Raw genomic sequence first — 25974 nt, forward strand, 5'->3', positions numbered from 1 at the left:
GGGGAAGGACTCCTCAGGTAGTTGGTGGAAGGACACCCTAGAGCAGCTGCCTCCCCGGTCCCTGTGCCCTGAGTATACCAGGTGGAGTGCTACCTGGTGGTAGGTTAAAGGCAGATTCTTACCCCTAAGTTCAGGCAGAGGTGGTGGAGGAAGATTCCATGTGACCTCCCACAGCATCCCAAGAGCTAGCAAAGTCCGAGGGACAGTCAAGAACATGACAAGCCACAGTCCCTACATGCCTTACTCGGCACTCTTTCTGCTCCTGCTCCTGTTGCTTCCTCCCACTTTTAAAGGTGGGAGCCTCCGATACCATGGTCCTGGCTGGAAACTATTCCACCGACTGAGCAAGGGTTTCATAAGTCCCCACCATCGCCAGATGGAACAAATGAGACAAAGCGTGCCCCAGGGTCAATCAGGAGATGATTGTCAGGGTGCTGTCGACCTCTACCTCATCCTGGACAAGTGAGTTGCCTTCCTGCACTCTCTCTAGATAGCCCTTGATCGTCAGTGGTAGGTCATACTCGGCAGGCAGGCAAGGTCATTGTGATCAGACTTCAGGGAGTAGGCTTCCATCAATGACTTACTTCCTGAATGCGGGGACACCAACTGGCCTTCTGGAGGGCTCTGGCCCCATTGCCTTGACTCTGATCTGGTCATCATGGCCATTAGGCCCAGGGTCTACTGGGAAGTACCTTTTCACTCATGTAAACTACCCACAGGGTGACTCTGCAGAGGTCACCCCTGACACTGTGGGCACTCTCCCAGCCTTGCTGTCCAGAGCAGCTTTTGTTTACAGCCATAGGGTTCAGCTTCTCTCTCCCAACTCAAGAAGAACCCTAGGAAGATCCTGTTTTTCCTCAGTGTGGTAGGCAAGCTGGCCTGGCCTGTAGACCCTTCTTAGCTGTCAAGGGAGGGAATAGGGACTGGACTTGAACCTCAGAGGGCCTCAGAGCTTCTGCACTGTCCCATCTAAGTATCTAGTTTCTTGGCTTACAGAAATTTGTAGTGTGCTCTAAATTTCTATAAACTAGAGATCACATTCACACTGATCTCCTGACTTTAGCCATTTGACTTGTCTGAATTTTTTTTATTTTTATGCATGTATGACATGCGTTTTTATCATTTCATTGCTAGTTGCCTCCCACCCCTATTAATCCCCTCTCAATCTCCTTTTCCAATTTCATGGCAGTTTGTTTCATAATGACCCAGTGAGTCCTACTTGGGACCCCACAGTCCCAGTAGATGAAATTGTTTTAGCTACTTTCTGTTCACTACTGGCCCTGAGGAAACTCACCTCTCCTGATGATTCATCGTGGTCTGCAGCAATTAACAAGGTTGCTAAAAATTCTGATAAAAGACTAGAGAGGCTGATACTACCCCTCCCTGCCTGACAAAGCTGTGTTATCCCTTGACATATCTCTCCTTTGTCTTCAGATCGGGCAGTGTGGCAGACAACTGGATCTACATTTATTCATTTGCAGAGGGTGTGGTGAAGAAATTCACAAAGTATGGCTTCTTCTGACAATAGTCTCCTCTGGGCTTCTAGGGAGTATCTCTCTGACAGACAGAGAGGCTGTCCTAGATTTGATGGGCATGAGATTCTCTCATAGAGAGAGCATAGACCCAGACTGATGTGCTAACAGAGTGGGGGACACTGTGTGGTGATGGACACTTAGTACAGGATATTCAGGGCCAGAGGAGTAAAAAAGCAAAAACTCTCAGAGAAAGGTTTCAGGGTCTTAGAGAAACTGTATGTGAACTGAGTCCTCAAGGCTAGAAAGTGAATGGGGCTGGGTGTAACATTACTGCGACCACAATTCTTATCAGACATAATTTAAGAAAGGTATCCATGGCTCACAGGTTCAGAGAGGGTTTCAGTCCATTCTTCACAGGCCTGGCAAGAGAAGCATGTGGTCAAGGCTATTCACACCATGGTACACTAAGAAGAAAGTGAACAACAGGGACAGGGACCAGGCTACAACTATTAATGTGTCTGCACTTGACGATCTTCAAGCAGCTAAATACCATCTAAACATTCTACAGCCACACAAAAGAGTGTCATCAAATGGAGAACAAATGCCCAAAGCATGAGACTGTGAGGGATGTTTTCAATTCAAACTATAACAGTTAACTCCTGTAAATGGGTGATTCCCTCAGACGAGGGAGTCAAGGTAACTCAGGAAAGGCTAAAAGACGACCATGGGTGGGATGGGGACAAAGCCATAGTAGACCTCATGCTAAGCCAAGGGGATCTGATTTCCTACTTTGAGCCATAGTAAGAGAAGGAAAGGGGAGGAGTGTATATGAAGAGCTTCTGAGAGAGAGAGAGAGAGAGAGAGAGAGAGAGAGAGAGAGAGAGAGAGAGAGAGAGAGAGAATCTCTCTTAAGTTGGAGGGTGGAGAAAGGTAGATGTGATGGGTTGTATATGCTTGGCCCAGGTAGTGGCACTATTTGGAGATGTGGCCTTGTTGGAGTAGGTGTGTCACTGTGGATGTGGGCTTGAGACCCTCATCCTAGCTGCCTGGAAGTCAGTCTTCCACTAGCAGCCTTCAGATGAAGATGCAGAACTCTCAGCTCTGCCTGCATCATGCCTGCCTAGATGCTGCCATACTCCCACCTTGATGATAATGGTCTGAGCCTCTGAACCTGTAAGCCAGCCACAATTAAATGTTGTCCTTTATAAGACTTGCCTTGGTCATAGTGTCTGTTCACAGCAATAAAACCCTAACAAAGACAGTGGCTACAGATGCAAAGAATTTGATATCAGGGTCCAGGGATGAGGATGACCCCACTGGGATGTGTGGGAGCCTCTTTGCCTATTCAGATGTGAGTGTGTGTACATATGTAAGAGAAAGGGGGTCTGGGGGGATAAAAGAGAGATAAAGCATGGGATGGATCAAGGTTGTGACACTCTTCTGTGGACCCACGTATCTCCATGGGCTTTAGAATCCTTTGTCAATTTCACCTTAAGACCTTACATCTGAATATCCTCAGTGCAAAAGAGATGGGGTGGGTGGGAGCAGGGACTTGGTGCTTGTCTGCTCCCTGGCAGGTTGATGATCTTGTGTGTTGGCTTCTCAGTGGTTGTGCTTTGTTCCCAGCCCTAACATGCGGCTCTCCATCATTACCTACTCAACAGAGGCTGAAGTTATCCTGCCACTCACCTCAGACAGGTAGGTAGGTGTTGCTCCAAATCCTGAGGCTAGCCTAGTGGCCAGGATACAGGGATCTTGAGGAAACAAAGGGCTTGTAGAGACCTCTAAGGTCTAGCATTGCCCTTACTAGGGGATTTATGTACCCAAATTGACCTCCAGCCTGAGTTTACTAACACCCTTGAGCCTGTACTTAAGCAGAATGGACCTGATGCTTCTAGAAGTTCTCCACTCCTGAGTCTTACCTACATTCTGTCCATAATAACAGATGAAACCCAGGTGAGGTATGTATCTCAGTACTTTTAGAATAATGGCCTGTGTGTGGTCTGCTGTGACCAATTCATTCTCTGCTTAGAAAAGTGGGGCAGGGAAACCCTGAGGGAAGTAGTGGAGTATAGGGAAGTCACACTGGGCCCCTGTGATCATAAGTAAGGAAGCCTCATGATGGGACATGAGTCACCTGTACTGAGTCACCATACAGGAAGGTATGGGAACAGGTAGCCACAAAGAGAGGTGGCCCAACTGTGCCCAGAATCCAAGAGGTATGAAGCTGGGGCTTTTGACTGAGAGGGAGGAAAGGTCAACTTTGGGTGCTCTTCCAGAGACCCCATCCTGAGTTAGAGAAATGGAATGAGGTATGAGATATTTAGGATTGGGGTATCTGGGTGTGTGAAAACCCTCTGTCCTCCATCCTAGAGAAAAAGCAGGAGCAGGGAGTGAGGGAGACCAGCCAGGCTCAGAGAGTAGACAAGAGTCTCAAAATTTATGGACATAGCACCCGAGGTCCATCTGGGAGTTTGGACAGGAAGAGACTGGCTCCCAAGGATGCAGGCAAGGCCTTGGTGTAGTGTACTCTTGTGACTTGTTTTTTGATAGACTTGATTAGATTCGAGGGGCAGAGAGAATTCCTGAGGGTGACTCTGGTAGGGAGTACAGAGTAGCAACAGAGCATTGGAGAGGCTGAGCAGGGCAAGGGGTTGTCCTGGGCTAAAGGGAGGAATTGAGTCTGGGCTGGGTGGAGGGTTGGGATAAACATTGTAGAAGACAGTTGGCTAGACCAAGCAGAAGGATAAATTCTAGGGCCAGATAGAGGAGTAGGTGCTGAGACGGGAGAAAGCTAGGGGTAGGAAAGAGAGAAAGAGCTGGGTTAAGCTATACAATGGGGAGACCTGGACTGGGTTGTGCTGACGAACAGAGGAAGGCAGAAATGGAGTTGGAAATCCCTAGTTTGACCCCCATTGGGCATGCTGAACATTATCATCTCATTTTCTAGTGGGGTATACCTGGGCCAGGCATGGGTCTCTCAAAGCTCAACCCTGGTAAGTCCTCTGTTCCCCAACAGGAAGCCACCTTTGAGTCTATTGTTGATCACCTTGCTATGCTTGCTTAGCCTTCTCACATTGGATTATTCTGAACCTCATACCCACCTTTCTTGTCCTAGAATGACCATCAGGCCCCACCCTGCCTGCCTCAGTGTGTTCTGACAGGCCATGTTGCCTCTAGCCTAGGGAGCAACACAGATGCCTCATGGACATCCCTGAAGGCCTGACTCGCTGAGGAATCCACAGTTGGGCTCATATCTAAGTAGTCTGGCTGTTGCCTTTAACAGACTAGAGGGAAGGGAGTCAAGCCAGAGAGAGCTCTGTGACAGTGGGGATAGGTACTGGTCAGTAGCTCAGCAGGCTTACATGGCCCTTCAGCCCTACCCAGTGAATAACAAACTGCCCAGGAGAGTGACTTTGGCATTACTTTGCCCATTTAGAATGTGGATACCCCCTGGTAATCCCTAGTTTAAGTGCATATTCCAGGTTGTTGTTCTCCAAGGAGTTAATAGGCAAGGTCTCTGTCCAAATTTCCAAGGTTCCCCATAATATAAATAAACTCAAAGAAAACCAAAACATCCCCCTGGGTCCTATCAGGGACAGAGAAAGGTCCAACTCAGAAGGGAAAGACAATACCTCTTATCTGGTGCCCTCTCTCAGCCATGTGGTCTGCACAGTGAGCAAGGCCACAGGATGACTTGAGGATGTCTTGCCACTGTTGATAGCTCCCATGCCACCTTTCTTTTTTATTCTCTCTAGAAACGAAATTCATAAGAGTCTTCGCGTGCTTAAGGACATAGAGCCTCAAGGACTCACACACATGCAGAAAGGACTTAGAAAGGTACAGACACCGACAGCGGGCTCAGTCTAGGGTACCTCTGGGGTCATCTCCCTGTGTCACCATTGGTCTCTTTTGTTGTTTTGTTTTTTGTGTTTGTTTGTTTGTTTTCATTTTTTGCCAGGCAAACGAACAGATCCGAAAATCCGCCAAGAGAGGTGAGCTGTACCTTCAGCGAGGCAGAACCCACAGAACTGACCTCCCTGCTGGGTCTTTGTGCAGATCTTGGACCTCTTCAAGTCTGACTCTTGAAGCCAGTGCTCCTCTCCCTGCACTGCAGGACCCTCTGAACACAGCACCCCACTTGGGATGCTTCTGAGGGCCCCAGACGCTGCATGTGGTCAGGTGTAGGCTTTGTTCTCACTGGTCCTTGGCCTACAGATCATGCTGGTGAATAGAAAGCACAAGGGGCTAGCAGACTGAGGACCCTGTGCAGGGCTTAGTTTTCTTCTGGCTCTCAACTCTCCTCTTCTACCTCTTTCTTTGTTTGGTCAGCTTCCTAAGCTCATGAATCAACCATGTCCAGTCAAGACCTGTGTCCCTGTGGACTACAGGCCTTTTAGTACATGTCTGAAATATGTAGACTCCAGTGGGGAGATTTGACAAGATGTTATTGAGTCCCCTGCCTAAGGCTTTCTGACTTGTGGTCTTGCAGTGAGCAAGAAGGTAGATATGCATCGTTAACGCAAGTTATATATTATTATGCTGAGGGTCATCACATAAAGTTCACATGCTGAATTCCTAACATCGATCTCAGCCTATCCCCCCAAAGCTGCTCACCTGTATGATTATATCTTAGCTGAAGGTCATATCCAGTTAGGATCCAGGGTTAGGATCCTGGAGGAGACTCTTTAGTCACAGGGCAAATCAAGGTGGCATCTCTCCAGATGTGCAGAACAAAGCAATCCTCTTGGTCTCTGCTTATATACTGTCCAGTGGGCATCATGGGGTTCTAGGACTGTGTCTGGTTGTCTTGGGTGAGTGACAACACTGAGTTCTGGTTATCAGGTGCAGCCTTGGGTGTGGTGGGGATCCTGACTAAGCTATTTTTTACATGTCTAAATGGCATTTTTTTTCCTACTATGCTCATTACAGGTCTTGACTTGCTGGGCTTCCTGTTCCTAATAAGTTGTTCCCAAGGATATGCCTAAAGCTGGCCCCAGACTCAACCTGTCTCACTGGGGCATCCTCAGCAAGGAAAACCCTCCTTGCTCCCCCACCTGCCCAGGGAGAGGCTGGGCTTATGGCTTAATAACTAGACTGCCTTTAGGACAGAGGTTCCATAGCAAGGGAAGGAGAGGCCAGGCCTGCTGGTAGGGTTCCAAACCCCTCTGGCTCCTAATCTGTAGACTAGATAATAAAGAAAGCCTTCTTTTCACTTTGAGACCAAGGACTGAGGAACAACCAACTTTACCACAGAGGACAATGCTGAACCTGCAGCCTCACCCACTAATCAATCCCCACAGTCTTCCCCACCCACCCTATCCACTTGTTTCTTCTGTAGGCCGCAATGTCATCAGCGTGATTGTTGCTCTGACTGATGGGCTATTACTGTTAAAGCCATTTCAAGACAGTATGGAAGAGGTGAGTTCAGCCCACATGTGTCAGCACTTTGCCTCTGGTATTTGGAGGATTTATTTTCAGTATCTTCTTTCTTTTTAGGCCAGAAAAGCCCGGAAAATGGGAGCAATCATTTACACCGTGGGTGTTTTTATGTATAGCAAACCACAGGTACTTCAGACCAGGTGACCAAGTGCAGTGCCCCTGAGTATCCTACTAGAGCAAGATTGTAAAGCCATCTCTACAATACCCAAAGGGTGGGATTTTCACCTACCCAAGGGTTAGAATGAAATAAGCCAAGCCCTTACACAGAGTGGGCCAGAGAGTTTCCCTTCCTTAAGTCTGGGCTCTAAATGAAAGTCAGTGAGTGAAGTGCCCTAATATCACTATGGCCCCAGAACAACAGTTCCTGTCACAAGACTGGGAACATGTTGCATCACACTTCTAATTCCTGGCTCTGAGGTTCAAATGAATTCTTTTTCTCCTATCATAGTTGGTGAATATTGCAGGCAACCCAGATCACTGTTTTGGGGTGGACAACGGGTTTGATGCTCTGGAGAGTGTCGTTGACCCAGTGAGTATGTGGGATGTGGAAGACTGTGGAAACACTGTCTGCATTCCCTAAAGCCTACTATCCAGCTCATCTCTCTCTCTCTCTCTCTCGCTCTCTCTCTCGCTCTCTCTCTCTCTCTCTCTCTCGCTCTCTCTCTCTCTCTCCGCTTACTTCCAAGTCCTGTACTGAAATACTCTCCGTGCAGCCTACCTTCGTGTGTGCAAAAGGTAAGAACAAAGAGGTCATGGGCAGGTGGAATAACTCAAAAGCAAGTATACAACCGCATGCAAGTGTGAAGTTTGCATGGGGGATGTACAGCCTGTGTGTGGTGTTTCCATAACATGTGTGATAGACATGACCTGTGTATTTTGACAAGGACTATTGATCATCCACTTGACGAAGTCTAAAATTACCTAGAAAGCAAACCTCTTAGAGTGGCCATGAGCAAGTTTCTAGACTGGCTTCATTGAAGTGGGGGAAAACTACTCTAAATATAGGCCGCCTAATTCAATGGCCAGACATCCCAAGCTGAGTGAATAAAAAGAAAATGTGCTGTTCACCAGCAGCCATCTCTCTGCTCCTCACAACAATGTAGTAAGGTAACCAAATGCTTCAAGTTCCCACCAACATGACTTCTTCCCATACATGATGGACTGAACTCTTATTTTTATTGGATATTTTATTTACATTTCAGATGTAATCACCTTTGCCCCCACCCAGGAACCCCCTATCCCATCCCCCTCCTCCTGCTTCTATGAGGATATGTCCCCACCACCCTCCCACTCCCACCTTCCCACCCACGATTTCCCTCACACTGGGGCGTCCAGCCTTCACTGGACCAAGGACTTCCTCACCCACCTATGCCTGGACTGAACTCTTAAAACTGGGAACTAAAATAAGCCCGCCCTTTGAGTTTGTTTTGTCTGACAGCTTGTCACAGCAACAAGAAAAGTAATACAGAAAACTGGTATCAGGATTAAGATTGTTAAAAAGTTCTATGGCATTCTTAGTCTTTGAAACTAGTTGGCAGGAAAGAAAATGAACAAAGGTTTGGAACTTGGAGACAGAAAAGCCCGAGAAGGCTCTAAGCAGAGCTCAATAGGCTGTTCTAATGGGAGTTTGGAAAACCAGTATGCCAAGGGAAACATTTACAGAGGAGGCCTTTAAGGAGTCCATCAGGAACCTGAGTAGAGCCCACACACGTCGTATTCTGGCAGGAAATGTGGCTGTCTTGTGCTTGGGTCCCGAGATCTTAAATAAAGCTGTGTTCAAACTTCAAGGACTAATTTCATTGACAGAAGAAATCTCAAGACACAAAGTAGCACCCAGGGAGTGTCATGGTAATTTCTCACTGTTAACCAGGTCTACGACAGAGAACCACGAGAACAAAAATGATAAAAAGAGAAAAAATGTGGTATTTGACAAGATAAGGGGAAATTTTAAGGTTGTAAAAAAGCTAGTACTGAGAAAGTACCTGTAATTTTTTAAAGTCTTTAACATTGTTCAAGAGAAGTCTGATCAGAACAAGGACAATAGTGAAGGGGCCCTGAGGGCAAGACCCCACCACCATGAAGACAATGACAATGACCACCACCACCGCCACCAGCAGCAGCACCACCAGCACCACCAGCACCACCAGCACCACCAGCACCACCAGCACCACCAGCACCACCAGAACCACCTATAATCTGGTCCACCTTTTGAAATGAAAAAAAAAAAATTTTAAAGAGCCTGAACTCAGAAGGGATTACCAGTTCAAAAAGAACTTTCTAGGGAAATGTTTTCTCAGATTCAGCAACCAGGACATATAGATGCCACTACAGCTTTGTCCCAAAAGGGACCCAACTTCATCTCAAGCTGACAGCAGAACTTGACAGTGGTACTGGTTTGGTGGACACACAAGATGCAAGATTGAGGAGATAATGGGGACTTCTGAGAATTCTTTGGGCTACCTAATTTGTAGCAGGATTGGAGTACCAGAGAGAAAAGACCCTAACAGACCTTTGTTTGAAACTGTGCGAGTGAAGCTTATGTTGCATTGGAGACCCCAGCACCTTATGGATGCTAGAACCATAAAACATCCGTTGAAGCAAGCTGTAGGAATATTGAGGAGTTGACCAAAGAGAGGCTATGTGTGCTGAAGGAATCAGAAGCTGTCTGCTGAAGGGCAAAGCTACGTAAGCCCTTTGAACCCAATGCTTCCAGGAGGAGCTGACGCAGGCTAGATTTCCAGGATGGCCTGTACCCTCTAACTGTGAGTCAAAATAACCCCTTCTTCCCTAAGTTGCTTGTTTGAGACACTTTGTACAGTAATGAGAAAGTAATTGATACATTTATACACTGAGGGTGGTCTGTGCACATGTGTTTCTATATAGAAATGTGTGTAGAAAATTTGGATTGTATGTGCATGTGATATGTTGGTGATATAGATGGTATGCATGTATATGATGAATAGATGTGTACGTGTGGTTATTTTTTTATAGTATAAATATGGAAATTGAGTTGAAGTAGTTTGTATAAAGCATACGTCCTGTGTGTGCTGTGTATGTTTTGTAGGTGGGTTAAAAAAAAAAGGAGATGACTGCTCCTAGGAATGGCAGGGGAGAAAGTTTATTGTATATAAAAGGGAAAGCACAGTCAGAGGCAGGGACATCTGGGAGAGTCCAAAGCGAACATGACCAGACTGAGCTGAGCCATGTGAGGGAAGAGGAAAGGGCCAGACCAAGAGCCCGGGAAGGCAAAGGCCAAAGAAAGGGCCATGTAACCAAAATGGTTGGATTATATAGAAAAGGGCATCTGGGGAGGGAAAGGACAGCCTAGCTCCTAGGCTGGAGAAGCTTAGGGTAAGGAGCAGAGTATGTCACCCATACCCTGTAACAGGTAGGGACTGAGGGATGCTGGGAGAACCTAGTGGCCAGCCTCCACTTTGATATGTTAATAGGCATCTCTGCCTTTTGACCTGGGTTTGAGACCTAACTATAGGTAGAAAATCTAAATGCAATACTCCTGTGGTAAGGTTTATATGTATGTGTGTCTTGGGGGAATATTATGAGAAGGAGGGTACATGTGTGGTTTAATATGAGGGAAGTTAATATTTATGGTATAGGTGGTGGTTTTGGACTGCCTGGTAGAGGTGTCTTTGTGAGCCATGTGTATGGTATGGTATGATATATGTGATATGATAGGCCTGGGGGGGGCTGTGGGATGTATGTGAGCCATGTGGATGGTATGGTATGATATATGTGATATGATAGGACTCTGGGAGGGCTGTGGGGGGAGTGGCTCAAATACACATGGGAGGAGAAAGTCTGATATGTAATTGTGCTTTGTATGTTGGTGTGGGGTTCTGAGGTGTGAAGTATTATGGCGTGGAGGGTAGATAATTCATCTATACCACATGTCTTTATATGGCATGTGCTACATGTATGAGTTTTAATGTGGCATGTGGTGTCTAGCATATATTTATTAGATTTATGTCATGCATTTCTGTTGTCTGGTATATCAGAGTAGTATATATGATATCTGTGGTACTTTTACAACTGTGATTATGAAGTAAATTATGTGTGTTGCTTAGTGTGGGGCATAGAATGTGTCCATTTGTGAATATATATGTGGTAATAAAGAATTTGGTGTGTGTGTGTGTGTGTGTGTGTGTTACACATAATATATGTGATTAACTATGTAGTATTTCTAAAGGGAACATGGTGTTTGTGTGTTTATAGTTTATGGTTACATATGCCATAGACAGTATGCATGCATGTGTAGTTTATAATATGCATTATAGTTAGTATGTGTGTGGTACACAGTACATACAGTATGTGCATGTGATGTATGTGTGTCTATGAAGATGCTGTGTGTATGTAGGTGATGAGCATATATGCAGTGACTATGCTTTAGGTATAGTATCATGTACACGTGGAAGGTACATACTGTGATAATATTGGGATGTCCATGCAATTACTACCTGTTTATCTCAAAACAAAAGGTGTCATTATAAGACTAGGAAGAAGGTATTTTCAAAACCCTCAAGGAAACCCTAGAAAATGGTATGGAGCAGCCAGTATGTCCAGTACACCTCGACTTTGCTAGAAAGACCAAGAGCAATAGAAGTGGAAAAAACCGCAGTTTCCACTTCAGAAAAGTGGGAGATCATGTACACAGGTGAAAATGAACCGTTGGGCACAGTGGGCATCTGTGTTGCTCCTGGAAACAAGAAGGAAACACCCACGCCTGGCAAAGTATCCACAAAGACAGGCTTGCTTACTTCACCCCAGCATTGTCAGGGCCAACTCCTGACCTCCAGGACCAGAACTGAGAAGGATGGTCTCTGTCTATCATACACTTCCTACATCAGTGTGCCAAAGACACACATGTCTGTTTCTGAAGGAGGGATGTCTTTCTTTGTCAGTACCTGCATGCAGACTTGTCCCGTATAGCTAGAATTGTACCCTGCAGAAAGAGATAGAGGAAGCCCTGAATCTCTTTATCCCACTGGGAACAGCTAGGTCTTCCTCTGCCTGCCAGTCAGCCTAAGTCCTGACCTCCATAGTCTTCAATGAGAGCCCAAGGCTCCAGGCTTGAGAAGACAGGACTGTGCTTGCACTGAACTGTGCTCCCCTCAGCACCCATGTGAGGCAAAGTGCCACCATGTATGCTGGAGTTGCAGTGTGTTCTCTGGTGGACAGAAATAAACTGGGGCTGTGTGGTGGTAGATGTAGCATCTAGAGGCTAGCAGACATCTGGACGCAGAAGCTGGCCCTGATAATTGCATCCTAGTCATTAGCTCTAGGCTGCTCCTGCCCCTCCCCGTGTTGTGGAAGAGTCCAAAGCCTACTGTGCTGAGGGATGAAGAGAGAGGTGCTTCTTGGTTAAAACCAAAAGCAAACAGCACCCAGCTGTACGGCCCACCTGATTTTCTCTGACTGTTTTGGAGCACACAGGCCTTGGTGTCTGGACAACTGTGACAAAGCCCAGGTAAAAACACGAGTTGTCACTCTTCCCTTGCTGTGGCTAAACCAAGGTGACAAGTGCCTCCAGACATCAGCTTAGCCACTGACCTGTTAAACTGTTGGCCATCTTGTGCAAAGCTGCCACATAAGAATACCTGTCAACCGTCCAAGTACTAACCAGGCCTGTCATCCACAAGAAAACCTACAGAATCAACTAACCTGGGCCCATAGGGACTAAACTGCCTACCAGGAAGCCTGTGTGGGACAAACCTAGGCCTCCCGCACATAGGTTACAGTTGTACAGCTGGGTCTTCATGTGAGATGCCTAAAGTGGGAGCAGGGTCTGTTAGTGACTCTGCTGCCTGCCTTTCCATCCCTAACTGGACTGCCTTGTCTAACTACAGTAGGAGAAGGTGAGCCAGGTCTTACTGCAACTTGATATGCAACCAAGGCTGGTTGGTATTTATGGAAGGCCTCCCCTTTTCTAAAATGTAGTAGAGAAGAAATAGATGTGGCGGGGATGGTGGGGAAGGACTGGGAGGAGAAGAGGAATAAAAAAATGCAGTTGGGAAGTTAATTAATTAATTAAAAATAATCACAAAATCAAAATTTTAAATTGTACCTATTGTGGACTCAGAGACAACTTCATTAAAGCAGACTTTATAGTTTAAAAAAGAAAAAGGAATAGGAGAAGAAGAGGAAGAGGAAGAAGAAGGAGGACTGTCACTTCCAGGGAAGCCCAAAGCTGCCTGTACCCCAAATGAAGCAAAATTAGCTGTTTGCTTGAAATTGCACCAAAGTCAACTGTGTGCTACAGAGCCCTAGGAGGAACCTTGTAAAGGGAGTCCTTGATCTACTACCCTGAAGCATCTGAAATGTGTGGGAGGCAGGAATGAGCAAGACCTGGGCCCCTAGGCAGCTATGTACACAAATGATGGACCCTGCTCATAGAACCACCTGCCAGCTGTCATCTCTGTGTCCCTTCTATATTGGTGTCAGTGACAGGGAGCTGTTCCACTGATATTATAGAAGACTTTGCTAAACCACACAGGGATGAGCAAGATGGGTGAGGATGAAGAAGGAGGTGCTGGCCTCTGGCCCTGTGTCTGAAATGGTCCAGCTCCCATGAGGGACTCTCTGAGGTGGGCCAGGGACTGGACCTATTCTCTATGTCTCAGTCCTTGCTCCTGAGGTCTGTATTTCCACACCATAGAATCACAGGAAAGAACTGATGTTCTCCATTCTCAATAGTATCAAGTAGGGAGCTAGCCCCTCCACTGTGGAAAGAAGGCCCTGGCTGCGGCCATATTGATTAAGGAGTGCATGAGGTCTCAGAGCAGGATGGTTTCAGCTGAGTTGATCTAGCTTGGAACAGGCTGGGACTCTCTCACAGACTTTGGACTTGTTGGGTCAGGGATCACAGTAAGACTATGCAAGCCCCCTCCTGGCATGGAAGCTCAGTGACACCAGATGAGGATTTGCCTCCCCTACAAGTCCCACAAATGATGGTTCAGACACTGATGCTGTTTCATAAGGGCACCTGATAATTCCATCTTCAGGATGGCAATCTGTGAAAGGTGAGACCAGAGAGAGATGACACCCTACTCTTCCTCGCTCTAATGAGTACATATTGTTCTTGCAGACTCCTATCAAGTAAACATTAGCGGACATGGGTTTAATAATACAGGCGACATGAAACAAGTTATTTGTAGATTCACATTCAGTGACTCCAGAGTTGTTGGTAAGTAGTCCCTTGGTACCTCTGGGGTACACTATTACCACACAGCACCATTTCCCCCAAGTCAACCAAGCCTTCTGCTTTTGCTAACCATGTCCAATGGGCACTGAGGAGCTAAGGCAGCATAGGCCAATGAAAAAGGACTAAGCAGCTTGCCTAGCCATTTCTCCATTCATACAAACACGGAGAAAGAATAAACCCTTCAGCTCCCAAAGGCATCTGGAGGCTGGCGTGACACTGGCCTGTTCCCTCTGCAGCATTCATTTAGCCTGTTTTCTTCCTGAGAGCTGAATACCAGAATCTACAAGTAGAACAGAGCAACAGACCCCAGACTAAGTCTAGAAGATGCAGGAAAGCCTTTCGGGGAAGTCCAGAATTACATCACAGAGAGGAAGCCAGGGATTGGGAAACTGGAAGCCTACCTAGTGTGTATCCAGCTTAGCTCTTGGCTTTTTGCCTAGCTCATTGGACTGGAAAGATAATGTGTGCCAAAGAGTTTTCTTCTGTCACAGTTACAAAATGCTTCTCAGGCTCCCAAAGCAGGGAAAGAAAAATTTTCTATTCTCTTTTGAGCCTTCCCTGGCTCTGTAAACAAGTATCCACCCACTTCCTGGGTCTTACCTTGCTGTCTCTCTTGATGCTTTCATCCTATCCCTGTACCCAGTCCACCAGCAGGTCATGTTGCCTTCATGTCCAACCTGTATCTAGAGCCTTCCTAGCCCCTGACAGTAAAGCCCTATCTATCGCACTGGCAGTAAAGCCCACACTTCTTCCCAGGGCCCACAATTCCTCACTCACTCCCTTCAGCAACCCAGTAGATTGTGCCTTGGTGCCTCGCCATTTGCCTTTCACTTCTCCCAGAGACCCATCATCCCAGGATCAGATCATACCCTGGCCACTCCTAGCCCAAGTAGCAGCAACTCACCCAGAATCAACTTCAGTGGACATGGTACACCAAACACAAATACCAAGAAGTGTACCTGGTCTTGAAGCACCCACGGCCTACTCTCAGTACTTCACAACCCTCATAGTATAGCTCCCTAACACTCGTATCACTAAACATCTTTAATTAAATTCCAGGGAAGGCATCATTTCATGTATAAATACTTCTGTTTCTTTAAATAAGACATCATCCTTCTAAAAGAAGAGGCAAGTCACATGAGCATCTGTCCTTCCTACAGCATGCCCCACCACGCCCTCTGCTCAAAGCACTCTGCACTCTGACTTTTACACTGTCCTGTGTTTCTAGTTTTGCTCTCATCCCCTCAATCCCCAACAAATCCCCGGGATGCAAGAGCTCGCTTAACGTTCCTGCTGAGTGCTGTTCAGTGCTGGGCAGGTGACCTTGAACAAAAAAAAAAAAGAGGCAAGGGGAAGTAGGCAGTCCTCTCAGCCAGGGCTGACAGTGGAGAAAGAACATCTATATTGATAATCTTGTATCATTTTCTTTTAGATGAAAGTCCCACTGATGTGAATGAACACAGTATAACGTGTCCTGGACCAAAGATACAACACAGTGGAGAGTAAGTGCTCCTTACTGGAGGCCTTATGGGAGTCCAGTGGTCAGTGTTTATTAGAATAAGGAAGTGTTTGCCAGCCTGTGGAGAATCTGGGTGTCCCTTCTGCTGTAGAAATTCTGTATGTGGGTTCTATTTATTTTCCATATGCCCCAGTTAGTGACCCTGGTGGTATTCAGGAATACACAGTACCCAGGCTCTCTGCTCATGGCAGGATGCAGAAGATGGGTTTGAGGGTTCAAACCTGCATTTGAATACCTTCCTGATTCTTCAGTTCCTGGCCACTATGGTCATATGACATGCAGGCTTCTTATGACAGCCTAGTTCGTACCTGTCACCATCCCTACAGAGGTTGACTCTTTATGCTTTGTGGAGTAGTTTCTCTGCCTACCTGTCCACTCTCAGGGAGTTCCTGCGATAAAAATTCAGCATCACTACACTGAGGAATGATGTGTGCAATGGCTAGAGCAAACTGAATCTCTGGGGCTCTTCCCATCATCCAATCTCTTTTCTGTGCATTAGGGATGTTTCTCTTCAAGTCAGTCTGAACAATGGCATCTCCTTCATTGGGAACAAACTCATTATAACCAGTACCAACTGCTGGAGTCCTAGGGTAAGTTCCCAAAGATGATACAGATCCACATAGAGATCAAAAGATAATCCAAAAGAGGTGGTGTGGGGGAGCCCAAAAGTAGCAGTGAATACTATGTTAGATTGTCTGCAGCAGTTTCTAGAAGAGCCACTAGAACAAGCATGCATCTCTCTGCCAGAGATTGTCTAGGACATGTAGGGTACACAATACCTTCATATGGATGTTCTAGGCCAAGGAATTCAGTGTTTCCACCAGCAGTAGCCAGCAGCTGATATGGACCCAAATTTACTCAGGCCTCACTCCTCCCACAACGTTCTTGATGACATTTACAGTGTCCTCAGCCTTCAGCTATGTCCCCTTGTGGGGTTGTTGTGCCCACACATGGGTGTGGGTTCTGTTGGGCTGAGTTGTGGTTCCCGCATCTGCCACCCCAGGCAGCTGGAACCAGGGCTCAGAGGGCAGATGTGCAGGAATTTGACTGAGTTCACTCCACACGGCTGCTGCGCCAGGCAGATGTCGGACTGTGAGAAGTCACAGAACTCTGCTCCAGGCATGGGGAGATCTCGGTCTGAGACCCGTGGGGACAGAGCTCTTGGGTGGGGACCCCTGGGCAAGAAGGCATGTGGGGATTAACTGGTCTCAGACTCCTGGGCTGGGTCATGGCTGGCTTGGCTAGCTTGCTTGAGTTGGCAGCCTCTGTGGCTGGAACACAGAGAGGTCCTCCACAGGGAGATTAGGTGGTGGCTCATTGGTTGAAAGCCCCTCCACAGTTCTGGGGGGGTGGGGGGGAAGAGGAAGTCCATGGTTTTAAAAGGTTTATTGTCATGGCGGAAAGTGGATAAAGCTGTACCTGTGTCCTCAGGGCGGGCCTGAGGTCAAACATCTTTTGTGAGTAGGAGGAGGGTCTGGGACGAAATGCTTAATTGGCTACGCCCACTGGCCTTTAGGTATCTCATTAATATGGAGATCTGTCTTGAGGCTCTGCAGCCTGTAGTCATGCCCTCTACCTGTGGAGGGGCGGGTAGGGGCATTGCCCTATGTGACTGAAAGGTGTGGATCAATGGAGGTCTTCCGCCTCCTGTCAGGAGCCTGGAGTCTGGGAGCATGGTGAAATGTATGCTGTCCCTTACAGGGATACCTGCTGTAGCCAGTGCTCGACCAGAAACCATGCTATCCTTTCACGGTCCCACATACCCTCTCCCTGGATGCCCCTCTGTGGGCTTACTATCATCAGCAGAGTATCCTCTCCCACTGTGGTAGGAGGAAGCTGTCAGACATGTATACTGCTCAGCTCAGCTCAGCAAGGGCCCCTGAGGAAGAAAGTGCTATTCTTCAAGTACTAACTCTCCAGTTCCACATCTGTCTTCCAAGCACCTGAGTCCAGTTCAATGTGGTGGGAGGAGGGAGGAGTATGCCCAGGAGGAGGAGTTTTGTCTCCACTTGTGACTATTCTTGAGTTCCTCTCAAGTTTCAGGGGGGAGGAGAGGTGAGCTTCTTGTGCAGAGCTGGGAGACACAAAGATCTTGATGTCTTGAAAGATGGACCCACATCTCCTGGCCCTACCTCTTTAGTAGCTCAGCCACCTGGCCCTTTCCCAGAAATCTGATCACCTATACCCTAGTATACTATAACCAAAGCCACAGTGTGAGAACTGCCATTCTCAGACCATAGAAGATCTTGGGTTCAGATCTCATAGATTCTGAGCTGGTAACAGAAGAAAGGTAGGCTGCTCTCTGAGGACCAGCCTGGGCCACTAACCCCACTGTAGCCCCTTGTGTTTAGGCAAGACGGATGAAAAGAGCATGTGTACAAATAGGAAGCAAGGGGTGGGCACAGGGAAAGAAGCCACTGGTACTATCAGCCACAGGGAGGTACAACCATTGATACAACCAGCCAGCCAGTGACTAAAGACCCAGACAAAGTCAGCGCTACTCCCAACCAGGAATCACAAGGCAACTTTACATCCAACTGGACCTGGCTGATGTTCCTGCCAATCTTGCTGGTGACTCTACTCTTTCTATGCTGCACTTGGAAGCTTTGCATAAAGGTAAATCCCAGCCACCCACTCCTACCCCCTTGCCCTGGCATGCACACACATGTCTTCCCTCCAAGGAACAGTGTCATATGCCAGCACTATAATTCAGCCTGATAGCAAGTTCCCATCTGTTTCAAGGTCTCCATATCATCCAGGGGAGGCACAAACTTTTAATACTAAATACCCAAACTCTAGACCAGCCTGGGTTCTAGGAAGTCTTCAGCCTAGCTGACATAGAAATTCAGTTTGAGATGTTTGTCCTGTAAGCTAAGGTTGGCTCCAGAAAGAGGCCAGCTCAACACCCTTAGACCAGGGCAATTGTGGATCAGCTACACATCCACAGAGTTCATGTGGGCCAAACCTCATAAGGTGTCTGTGTGTCTTAGTCTGGGTTTCTATTCCTGCACAAACATCATGACCAAGAAGCAAGTTGGGGAGGAAAGGATTTATTCAGCTTACACTCTCACGTTGCTGTTCATCATCAAAGGAAATGAGGACTGGAACTCTAGCAGGTCAGGAAGCAGGAGCTGATGCAGAGGCCAGGGAGGGATGTTACTTACTGGCTTGCTCAGCTTGTTTTCTTATAGAACCTAAGACTATCAGCCCATGGATGGTACCACCCACAAAGAGCCCTCCCCCCTTGATCACTAATTGAGAAAATGTCTTACAGCTGGATCTCATGGAGGCATTTTTTTCAACTGAAGCTTCTTTCTCTGTGATAAATTCAGCTTGTGTCTGTGATGGCTATCAGGCAAGATTAGGAACTCCTAGGGCAGACCTACTCTTCCATTCACGATATACGGGGGGGTATAACATATACAGCTCACACTAGGGTGCAGAAGCACAGAGACAAAGCAGAGCCATCTTTCCCCACCAGGGACTTCAGTCACTATTGAGGATTGAGGATGAAATACCAGTCATCGAGAGATGGAACCAGGGCTTAGCTAAAGCAAAGCAGGATCCAAAGATGACACTAGCTAGCATCCTGGGGACAGGGTAGGACAAGACAGAGGAGCCAGCGAACTAGAATGGAAGGAACCCTCCAGAGAGCCAGAGAAGGAACAGGATAGTTGCCCTGGAAATAGCATACAACACAGAGCTGTCAGGACCCATTTCCTCCCAGGGGCACAGTGAACAGAGAAACCTGGGGACTAAACTAGAGAGACGGTAAGGAGGACACAGGAGGTATGGGGTGGCTGAAGGACAGAGCTTCTGCCAAGGAAAAGGATGAGAGTGAGCCCCGCCTCAGGTGGGGCTGGGATAGGTGTGCAGCACTTCAGCCATGGGCCTCTCCAGGGACTGGCACCTTGGTTCAGATCCCTCCTACCAGACAGAAATGTGGCTACCTTGGGCCAGGTAGAGCCAAAGGACACATCACTACAGGCACTGGGCACCCACCCAGGCATGCTCTCCCTGCCCATGTCCCTGCTCCAATCCAGGGTCCCCTCTGTCTGCAGAACCAAGGCAGACCCCACCCTACCCACTCCAGTCCACCTCTGTCTGTTTCATGTTCCAGCCTAAGGAGCCACCACCACCTCCCCCACAGCCAGAGAAGGTAAGCCTGGGAGGGCGGGGATGGGGGGAGGGTAACACTGTACATTAACAAGAGGTGTCATGAAGGCTGAGCCCAGACTATCTCACTACTTTGGTGGTGAATGGGGGGGGGGCGGGGGGCGGGGATGCAGATCAAAGATAATATGGGAAAGCTATGGGATTCAAATTAATGTTACCCAGACAACACCATTGCCAGACTCACAACATTTCTCAGTCAGGGCTTCGGTAGCACAGTCAGCATCTTGGCAAACTGCCCCAGCATATGCAGCCGTCTATTACTGAACTGGTACCTTTCAGTGGCTCCTGTAGTACCCTCTGTAGAATACAGAGGTCAAGAATGGGTTCTTAGTATAGGGACTGCATGTGTCAAATCCAGGTCTCCATCTCCAGGCTCAGAGACCTTGGCCTTCTTTTATACTAGACTTCATCATCTGCTGGAAGGGCCAAGGGCTTTGCTAAGAGTAGCCAGGGCTGGGGAAGACTGGGATATCTTAACTGACCCCAAACTGTGAGGGATGTCCCCAGGTGAGCACAGGGACCAGATGAGGAAATGACTGTGTCTTCTTTAGGGGTGGGGACCAGAAGAGGCAATGAAAGGCTGGGAAAGACAGCTTATGCCTGGGCCTGTGCTGGGGACCACTTCCCTGTTTATGTGGGACAGTGTTGGCTGCAGAGTAGCCTGGGAGGTTGCCTGGGTGAAGGCCAGAGCTAAGTGGAGGAGACCAGACATCACCTACCCTCTGCACAACCTCCAGGCTAGGCTTCTGCCAGTAAAAGTGGCCTCAGGAGAAACAAGAACACTGAAGTGGATGTTGGCATTTCGGGAAACTCGATGTTTACAAATCAGAAGGGCTTTGATTATTCTTCTCATGCCTGACCTCCCCAGTAGGGAAGGCTTCCATTCACTGCACAGCCTTAGTTAGCTAACTGACCCCACACTGTAGATGCTCTGCAAGGGATGCTGTGCCCTGTCCATGCAGCTGCAACAAGACACAGACCAGTTCTTTTCACTTCTAGGAGCCAGAAAAAGAGAGCCCTCCTTCACCAACACCATCTGCTTCTGCGCCTGCTCCTTCTCCTGCTCCTCCTCCAGCCCCGGTACCTGTTAACACAAACCCCACTGTGATCGTTGCCTGCTGTGGCTGTGGGAACAGAGGCATGCAGGTGACTGGGGGATGGGCAGGCTGTGACTCTCTAGGCTCGGCTAGGGAGGGCAGGCACAGCCAACCATCACAACAAAGGTCTGAGTGTGGGAGGGATATAGGACATGTATTATTTTATGTCTGGGGACACCTGGATCCCTGTCTTTCCCCAATGGCTGGAGGAGAGCATGCACGGAGGGCTACACAATTGCTTGCCACCTTCTTTCACAGTGTCCAGTTCTGGATGTAGCCACTGTGCCCCATCTTGCCAGTCTCTAGTTCCCATGTCCTTGACTGTTGCCACCAGCTTCAACAGCTAAACAGGGTTCACCTGCAAGAGAGGCTGAGGATGGGAAAGGGCGGGAAGAGATGAAGCCAGGACAAAGTTCTCTGATTGAAGCTCAAAGTTTAATGTAAGACCATCAAATAAAAAGGGGGAGACCCCACCCCCACAAGAAGAGTCTCTTCGGCACTTCAGCTCAGCAGCATGGGTGAGGGGTATGCATCCTTAATCACAGGCGGAGGTGTAGTCAACTTGACTCCTGTGTCAGACTTCTGGTCTCCAATGCAGGCAGCTTCCCAGGTCCTTTGTTATTCGGTCTCTAGTGGTAAACAGCTCAGCCTGGCAAGCTGGCAGCCCAGGGGGAAGGGTACACTTGACTCAGTCCCAACAGTGTCTTTGATGCCACCCTTAGTCTGAGAATGAAGAAGCCAAGATGTATTGGGTGTATCATGCAAGGTCAGATATAATAAAACCAGAAAAGACCAATCCTGAGCTACCTTCTGTTCATGAAAACTGATCAAATGCCAGTGACCCTGGCCAGCCTAGATCAAGGTTTCTCATATACAAGTAAAAGAGCTTATCTAGTGGTCCTAATGCCCACAGACCTACAGCAAAGAGTTACAGGATGAAGGGAGTTGACCAGGAGGTGTATAAGAGCATCACAAGCTTCTTGTGTGGAGTTGAGACCCAGGAGGCAAACAGCCATTTATCTGAAGCTGCCCTCCTAGGAGGTCCAGGCCACCCCAAGAAAGGAGGAAGACACATAGCAGTCCCTGGCCCTAATACGTAGCCCCTAAAAAGAGAGCAAAGAGAGAAAGAGCCCTGTTTCCCTCCTGGCTTTGTAGTCTTCCTCCCTGGTCTGTCTCTGTCTGTGATGAGCCCATGACTTCCTCCTGAGAGCCCTGTCTGCCCAGTCCCTGCCTGTGAGCTACAGAGAAACCAACACAAGTCACTGCCAGAGGCTTGCCCGACCCTCTCCATAGAGCCCAAGGGGTCTACAAGGCTGAAACCATGAGGTTCTCTACAGTTAGGCCTGCCTGAGTTCTTCAGGCCACTCCACCTGCCTCTGCTTTAGCTTGGCCCTTATCGAGACATGAGCCTCTTGCCTACTTGACTAATACGGCCCACATCATAGCTTTTTTCCTTTTCCCAGGCCTTCTACCCAGACAGAGCCTTCACAAAACACATAGCTCCCCTGGAGGCCTCTGCTCGACAGCACACACCCGTCGAGCCTCCAAACTTCTCCAAAGCCAGCACCTGACACAGCTTTCCACTCGAAACACTGTTTTGTCTCCAACTGTCCTGGATTCTCTGTGTTCTACAATGACCACTCTGGACACTCAAGTCTTTAAACTGGTCTCTCTTGGGAGAGGATGTGTTTTGTGGTCTTGTGTGTGTGTTGACAGAGTTCTCGGTAATTGGATCCAGTATCCCTGGGGACTGCTCCCATGACATTCTGCTTCCTCATGGTCACATCTGCTTTTCAGGAAAACCTGGGCACATGCTGCAACTACTTTCACCCAAGCTGCCACCAGATGCCATTGGTGTGGTGCCATCCCAAGACACAGGTGAGCCAGACAGAGGAAAACCCTAAGGCACAGAATGGCCACTATTTTTATATTTTAAACTTTTAAGTTTTATGGTTCTGCAGTCTAATTGAGTATTGGGTGTTAACTGGGACTTCTAGGTCCCTTCAGGGAGGTGGTGTGACATAAGTTATTTAAAGACATATGTAAACAAACCAAATGGAAATAAGAATTTCTTAACTATCCAGAGGAAGCAAAATAATTAGGCCTGTAGAGCCAAGAATGAATCCACCACAAACAAGCAATCATGAGGTCCTTTGAGGTCTTTGCAGACATAGCGTAAGTTCACAGAAACCAGAAAGACGGTTGTGATAATGCTAAAAACAGCTTGTAGAAAATCTTTCATGGTCCTAAGGCAGATGCCAGGTTCTTTAAGGCAACTTATTCAAAACAGTCAAGTCAAAGGGGACTTTACTGGCTCTTTAACCAACAATCAGAGAGTTTCTCTGAAAAATAATGAGTGAGTTTCGGGGCCCTGCAATAAGGATCCCACATCCCATAGCAAGCTGTGGACATATAAAAAGAGACAGCATAAAGGGAAACTTTAAAGGTTCCCACAACCTTTAAATTAGAAGGTTCACACAAGTTACTTTGGGGAAGTAACCTTTGGCCACAAAGGAATCATAAAAGAATATTAAAGGACAAAGTTGACAATGGCACCAGTTTACCTTTGAATAGACTATTAATCAGTAGGTCTCCTTGAAAACATACTTTTGTGTAAGGGATTTAAAAGGCAATGTATCTTTAGGCATCTGAGTTATGGGTTTCTATGGAGCCATTGATGGTATCTTTGTGGTAGTCTTTGGTCAATGTGGTCCTAGCAGTGTTTTTGTGGTAGTTTGTCTACAGAAATGAACTTTTCTCCTGCATAAATACTCAGCTTTCCCTATTACAATTTTAGTTTATATTAAGACTTGACATACTCCATGTTGATTATGATTTGATTTGATTCAAAGGAGCATCAACAAGGCTGGCACTGTCAGTTGAGTCCTGATGTGTCCTGACTTTACTGCCTTAGGTCAGGCAACTTCAGCCTTCTGGCCCAATTCCAGTGACATCTCTGTGACCTTTATTTTTTTTGTCCTTCCTCCAGGGAAGATGTCCCAGCTTCACTGTCATGAAACCAAGCTGCTCACAGGCCTCCTGCCGCCAAAAGCTCTGCCTTTGTTCCAATAGGGATTGTTTTCACCTTGCAGAACCACCATACCCCACAAGGATTGTTCTTCAACCCAATGAGGAGTGTCTCAACATCACACGGGCACGCTGCAGCCCAAAGATCCGCTTTCAAACCACCCAGGAAAGTCTGCCAGTTGCACAGAGTCTGTGCTCAAAGATGTGCTCACCTCCCAATCAGGAGTGCTACACTTTCAAGCCCCCACAATCCCCATACTCAACCAGGTATACCAAGTCTCCCTCCAGAATGCTGCCTCTGCTCGCTCCCCGTACTCGACAATCTTTAGAATCCTTTTGTTACACCCGTCCTTATCCCCCAGTCTCTAAAGGACAAAAATTCTAAGTTTAAGAGGCTTTTGTTTATTGCATTGGACACATGCGGCAGGTCTCAGATTGTAGAGAGAAAGCTCGGGTTTGCTACTCCAGCAAGCTCCACACCTAGGGATATGTTCACAGTCTGAGGTAAGATCATGTTGCACCTACCAGGACAAAGCTCCCTGGTCCCACTTCCTACCAGTCTGTCTTCGTCTATCTGCAAAGGCTGGGACAAATGGGATCTTCCATAAAGGTCTCTGTGGAACAGCCCTTCCCAATCTTTAAATCTCTTTCCCTACTTTTTTTTTTTTTTAAAGACAAGTATATATGAATTTTTCATCTGGATGCACACTCCTGATTTCCATTTCTTACATTCTTGAATTTTGAATGTGTTCTGGGAGGAAATAAAGCCTCTTCTGGAAGCAAGACTTCTCTTTCTAGATGTGCCTTGTATTCCCCATGCCCAAGAGAGCCTCTGAACTTTACTGGATCAGACAGACAAAGCTCACATGTATGTCCTCTAAATCGGACTTCAACAGGGCTGAGTATTCAGGCACCCAGCACATGCACCATGGCTGTGTGATCCCATAGGGACCAGGTACACCAAGATGGGGACATAGCAAGGGGTCCCAGGATCTTCTGAAGACTCTCTAGAAAGGTCATGACATGGTTTACCAGTTGTACCAAATCTTGATGGTTAATTGAATGGCAGCCTTCTAGGCTCCCCATTATACCTAGGTATTGTACTTGAATTTTTCTACGGCAAATACAGGTAGAAATATGCCAACCCCTTGGCTTGTAAATGGTATGGATTGAATCCATAGATAATGATGAACGTACCAACCCTCCATGTTTCCAAAATGAATGTTATGCTGGAATGTCTGGCACTGTGTGAGGGGTTTTATGTGGGCTTTTTTTCTCTTGGTTGTAAAACTTTGATCTTCAAAGCACCAACTCAAGGGGTTTCTGTTCCTTATCTCTACTCCAACTTCCCTGTCTTGTCCTGCCCTTAACTGTCACAGCTCAGGCTGCATAGCTTTCACCTGGATGGGATCTAAGCCTCTCTCACCCTTCCAGTCCTCTCCTGTTTCTGACAGCTCTTTTCTACCGTCCATCAAACATCTCCTATGGAAGGAGTAAGGGCAAATTGGAACAGAGGCTGCTGATGACAAGGTATGATGAGCTCAGATACCCCTGACCCTCTCTTACTGCCAAAGACACATGCTGCAACAAGACGGTGACAGACACAGTTGGAGCACATCAGTCTGGCTTAGGCCTTAGTGACCAGACCTTCTGCCTGAAGCCCAGTACTTTGTCACTACCCTGTGGGGCCCCACCCTTAGCAACAGAGGCTGGTCACTTTTTTTAAAAGATTGGTTGATTGATTGATTGATTGATTGATTGATTGACTGATGGTTGATTATGTATAAAGTGTTCTGCCCAAATGGCAGAGAGAACACCAGATCTCATTATGAGATGTTGTGGTTATGAGCCACGACATGGTTGCTGAGAATTGAACTGCAGAAAAGAAGCCAGAGCTCTTAAACTCTTAGTCATCTCTCCAGCCTGAGGCTGGTCACTTCTGGTGAGACAGCTAGAACATCCAGGATGAAGATGTAGCCTTGGTTTATAGGTTGCCCTTCCTCAAGGCTTGTCCTTGTCCCC

At 47.4% G+C, this 25974-nt stretch overlaps 1 protein-coding gene across 1 annotated transcript; it reads left to right on the top strand.

The window, feature by feature from the left end:
* Window positions 1-214: 214 nt before the first annotated feature.
* Antxrl (ANTXR like) lies at window positions 215-24597 on the top strand. Its single transcript, XM_034499241.2, has 17 exons — window positions 215-462; window positions 1435-1506; window positions 3102-3173; window positions 5234-5315; window positions 5437-5470; window positions 6817-6896; window positions 6975-7043; window positions 7366-7442; window positions 7588-7652; window positions 14017-14115; window positions 15566-15635; window positions 16152-16242; window positions 18164-18268; window positions 19773-19811; window positions 20828-20974; window positions 22723-22803; window positions 23915-24597. Exons 1-17 carry the CDS (start codon window positions 215-217, stop codon window positions 24335-24337), a joined length of 1854 nt encoding a protein of 617 aa, XP_034355132.1. The 3' UTR covers window positions 24338-24597.
* Window positions 24598-25974: the final 1377 nt, after the last annotated feature.

This window comes from Arvicanthis niloticus, chromosome 3 (assembly GCF_011762505.2).
Source record: "Arvicanthis niloticus isolate mArvNil1 chromosome 3, mArvNil1.pat.X, whole genome shotgun sequence".
NCBI lineage: Eukaryota > Metazoa > Chordata > Mammalia > Rodentia > Muridae > Arvicanthis > Arvicanthis niloticus.

Coding starts and splice junctions, on each gene's coding strand:
- Antxrl (XM_034499241.2), top strand. CDS start 215: ATGACAAGCCACAGTCCCTACATGCCTTACTCGGCACTCTTTCTGCTC. Junction 16,243..18,163: donor CCAACTGCTGGAGTCCTAGG/GTAAGTTCCCAA, acceptor ACTCCCAACCAG/GAATCACAAGGCAACTTTAC. Junction 22,804..23,914: donor GGTGCCATCCCAAGACACAG/GTGAGCCAGACA, acceptor TCCTTCCTCCAG/GGAAGATGTCCCAGCTTCAC.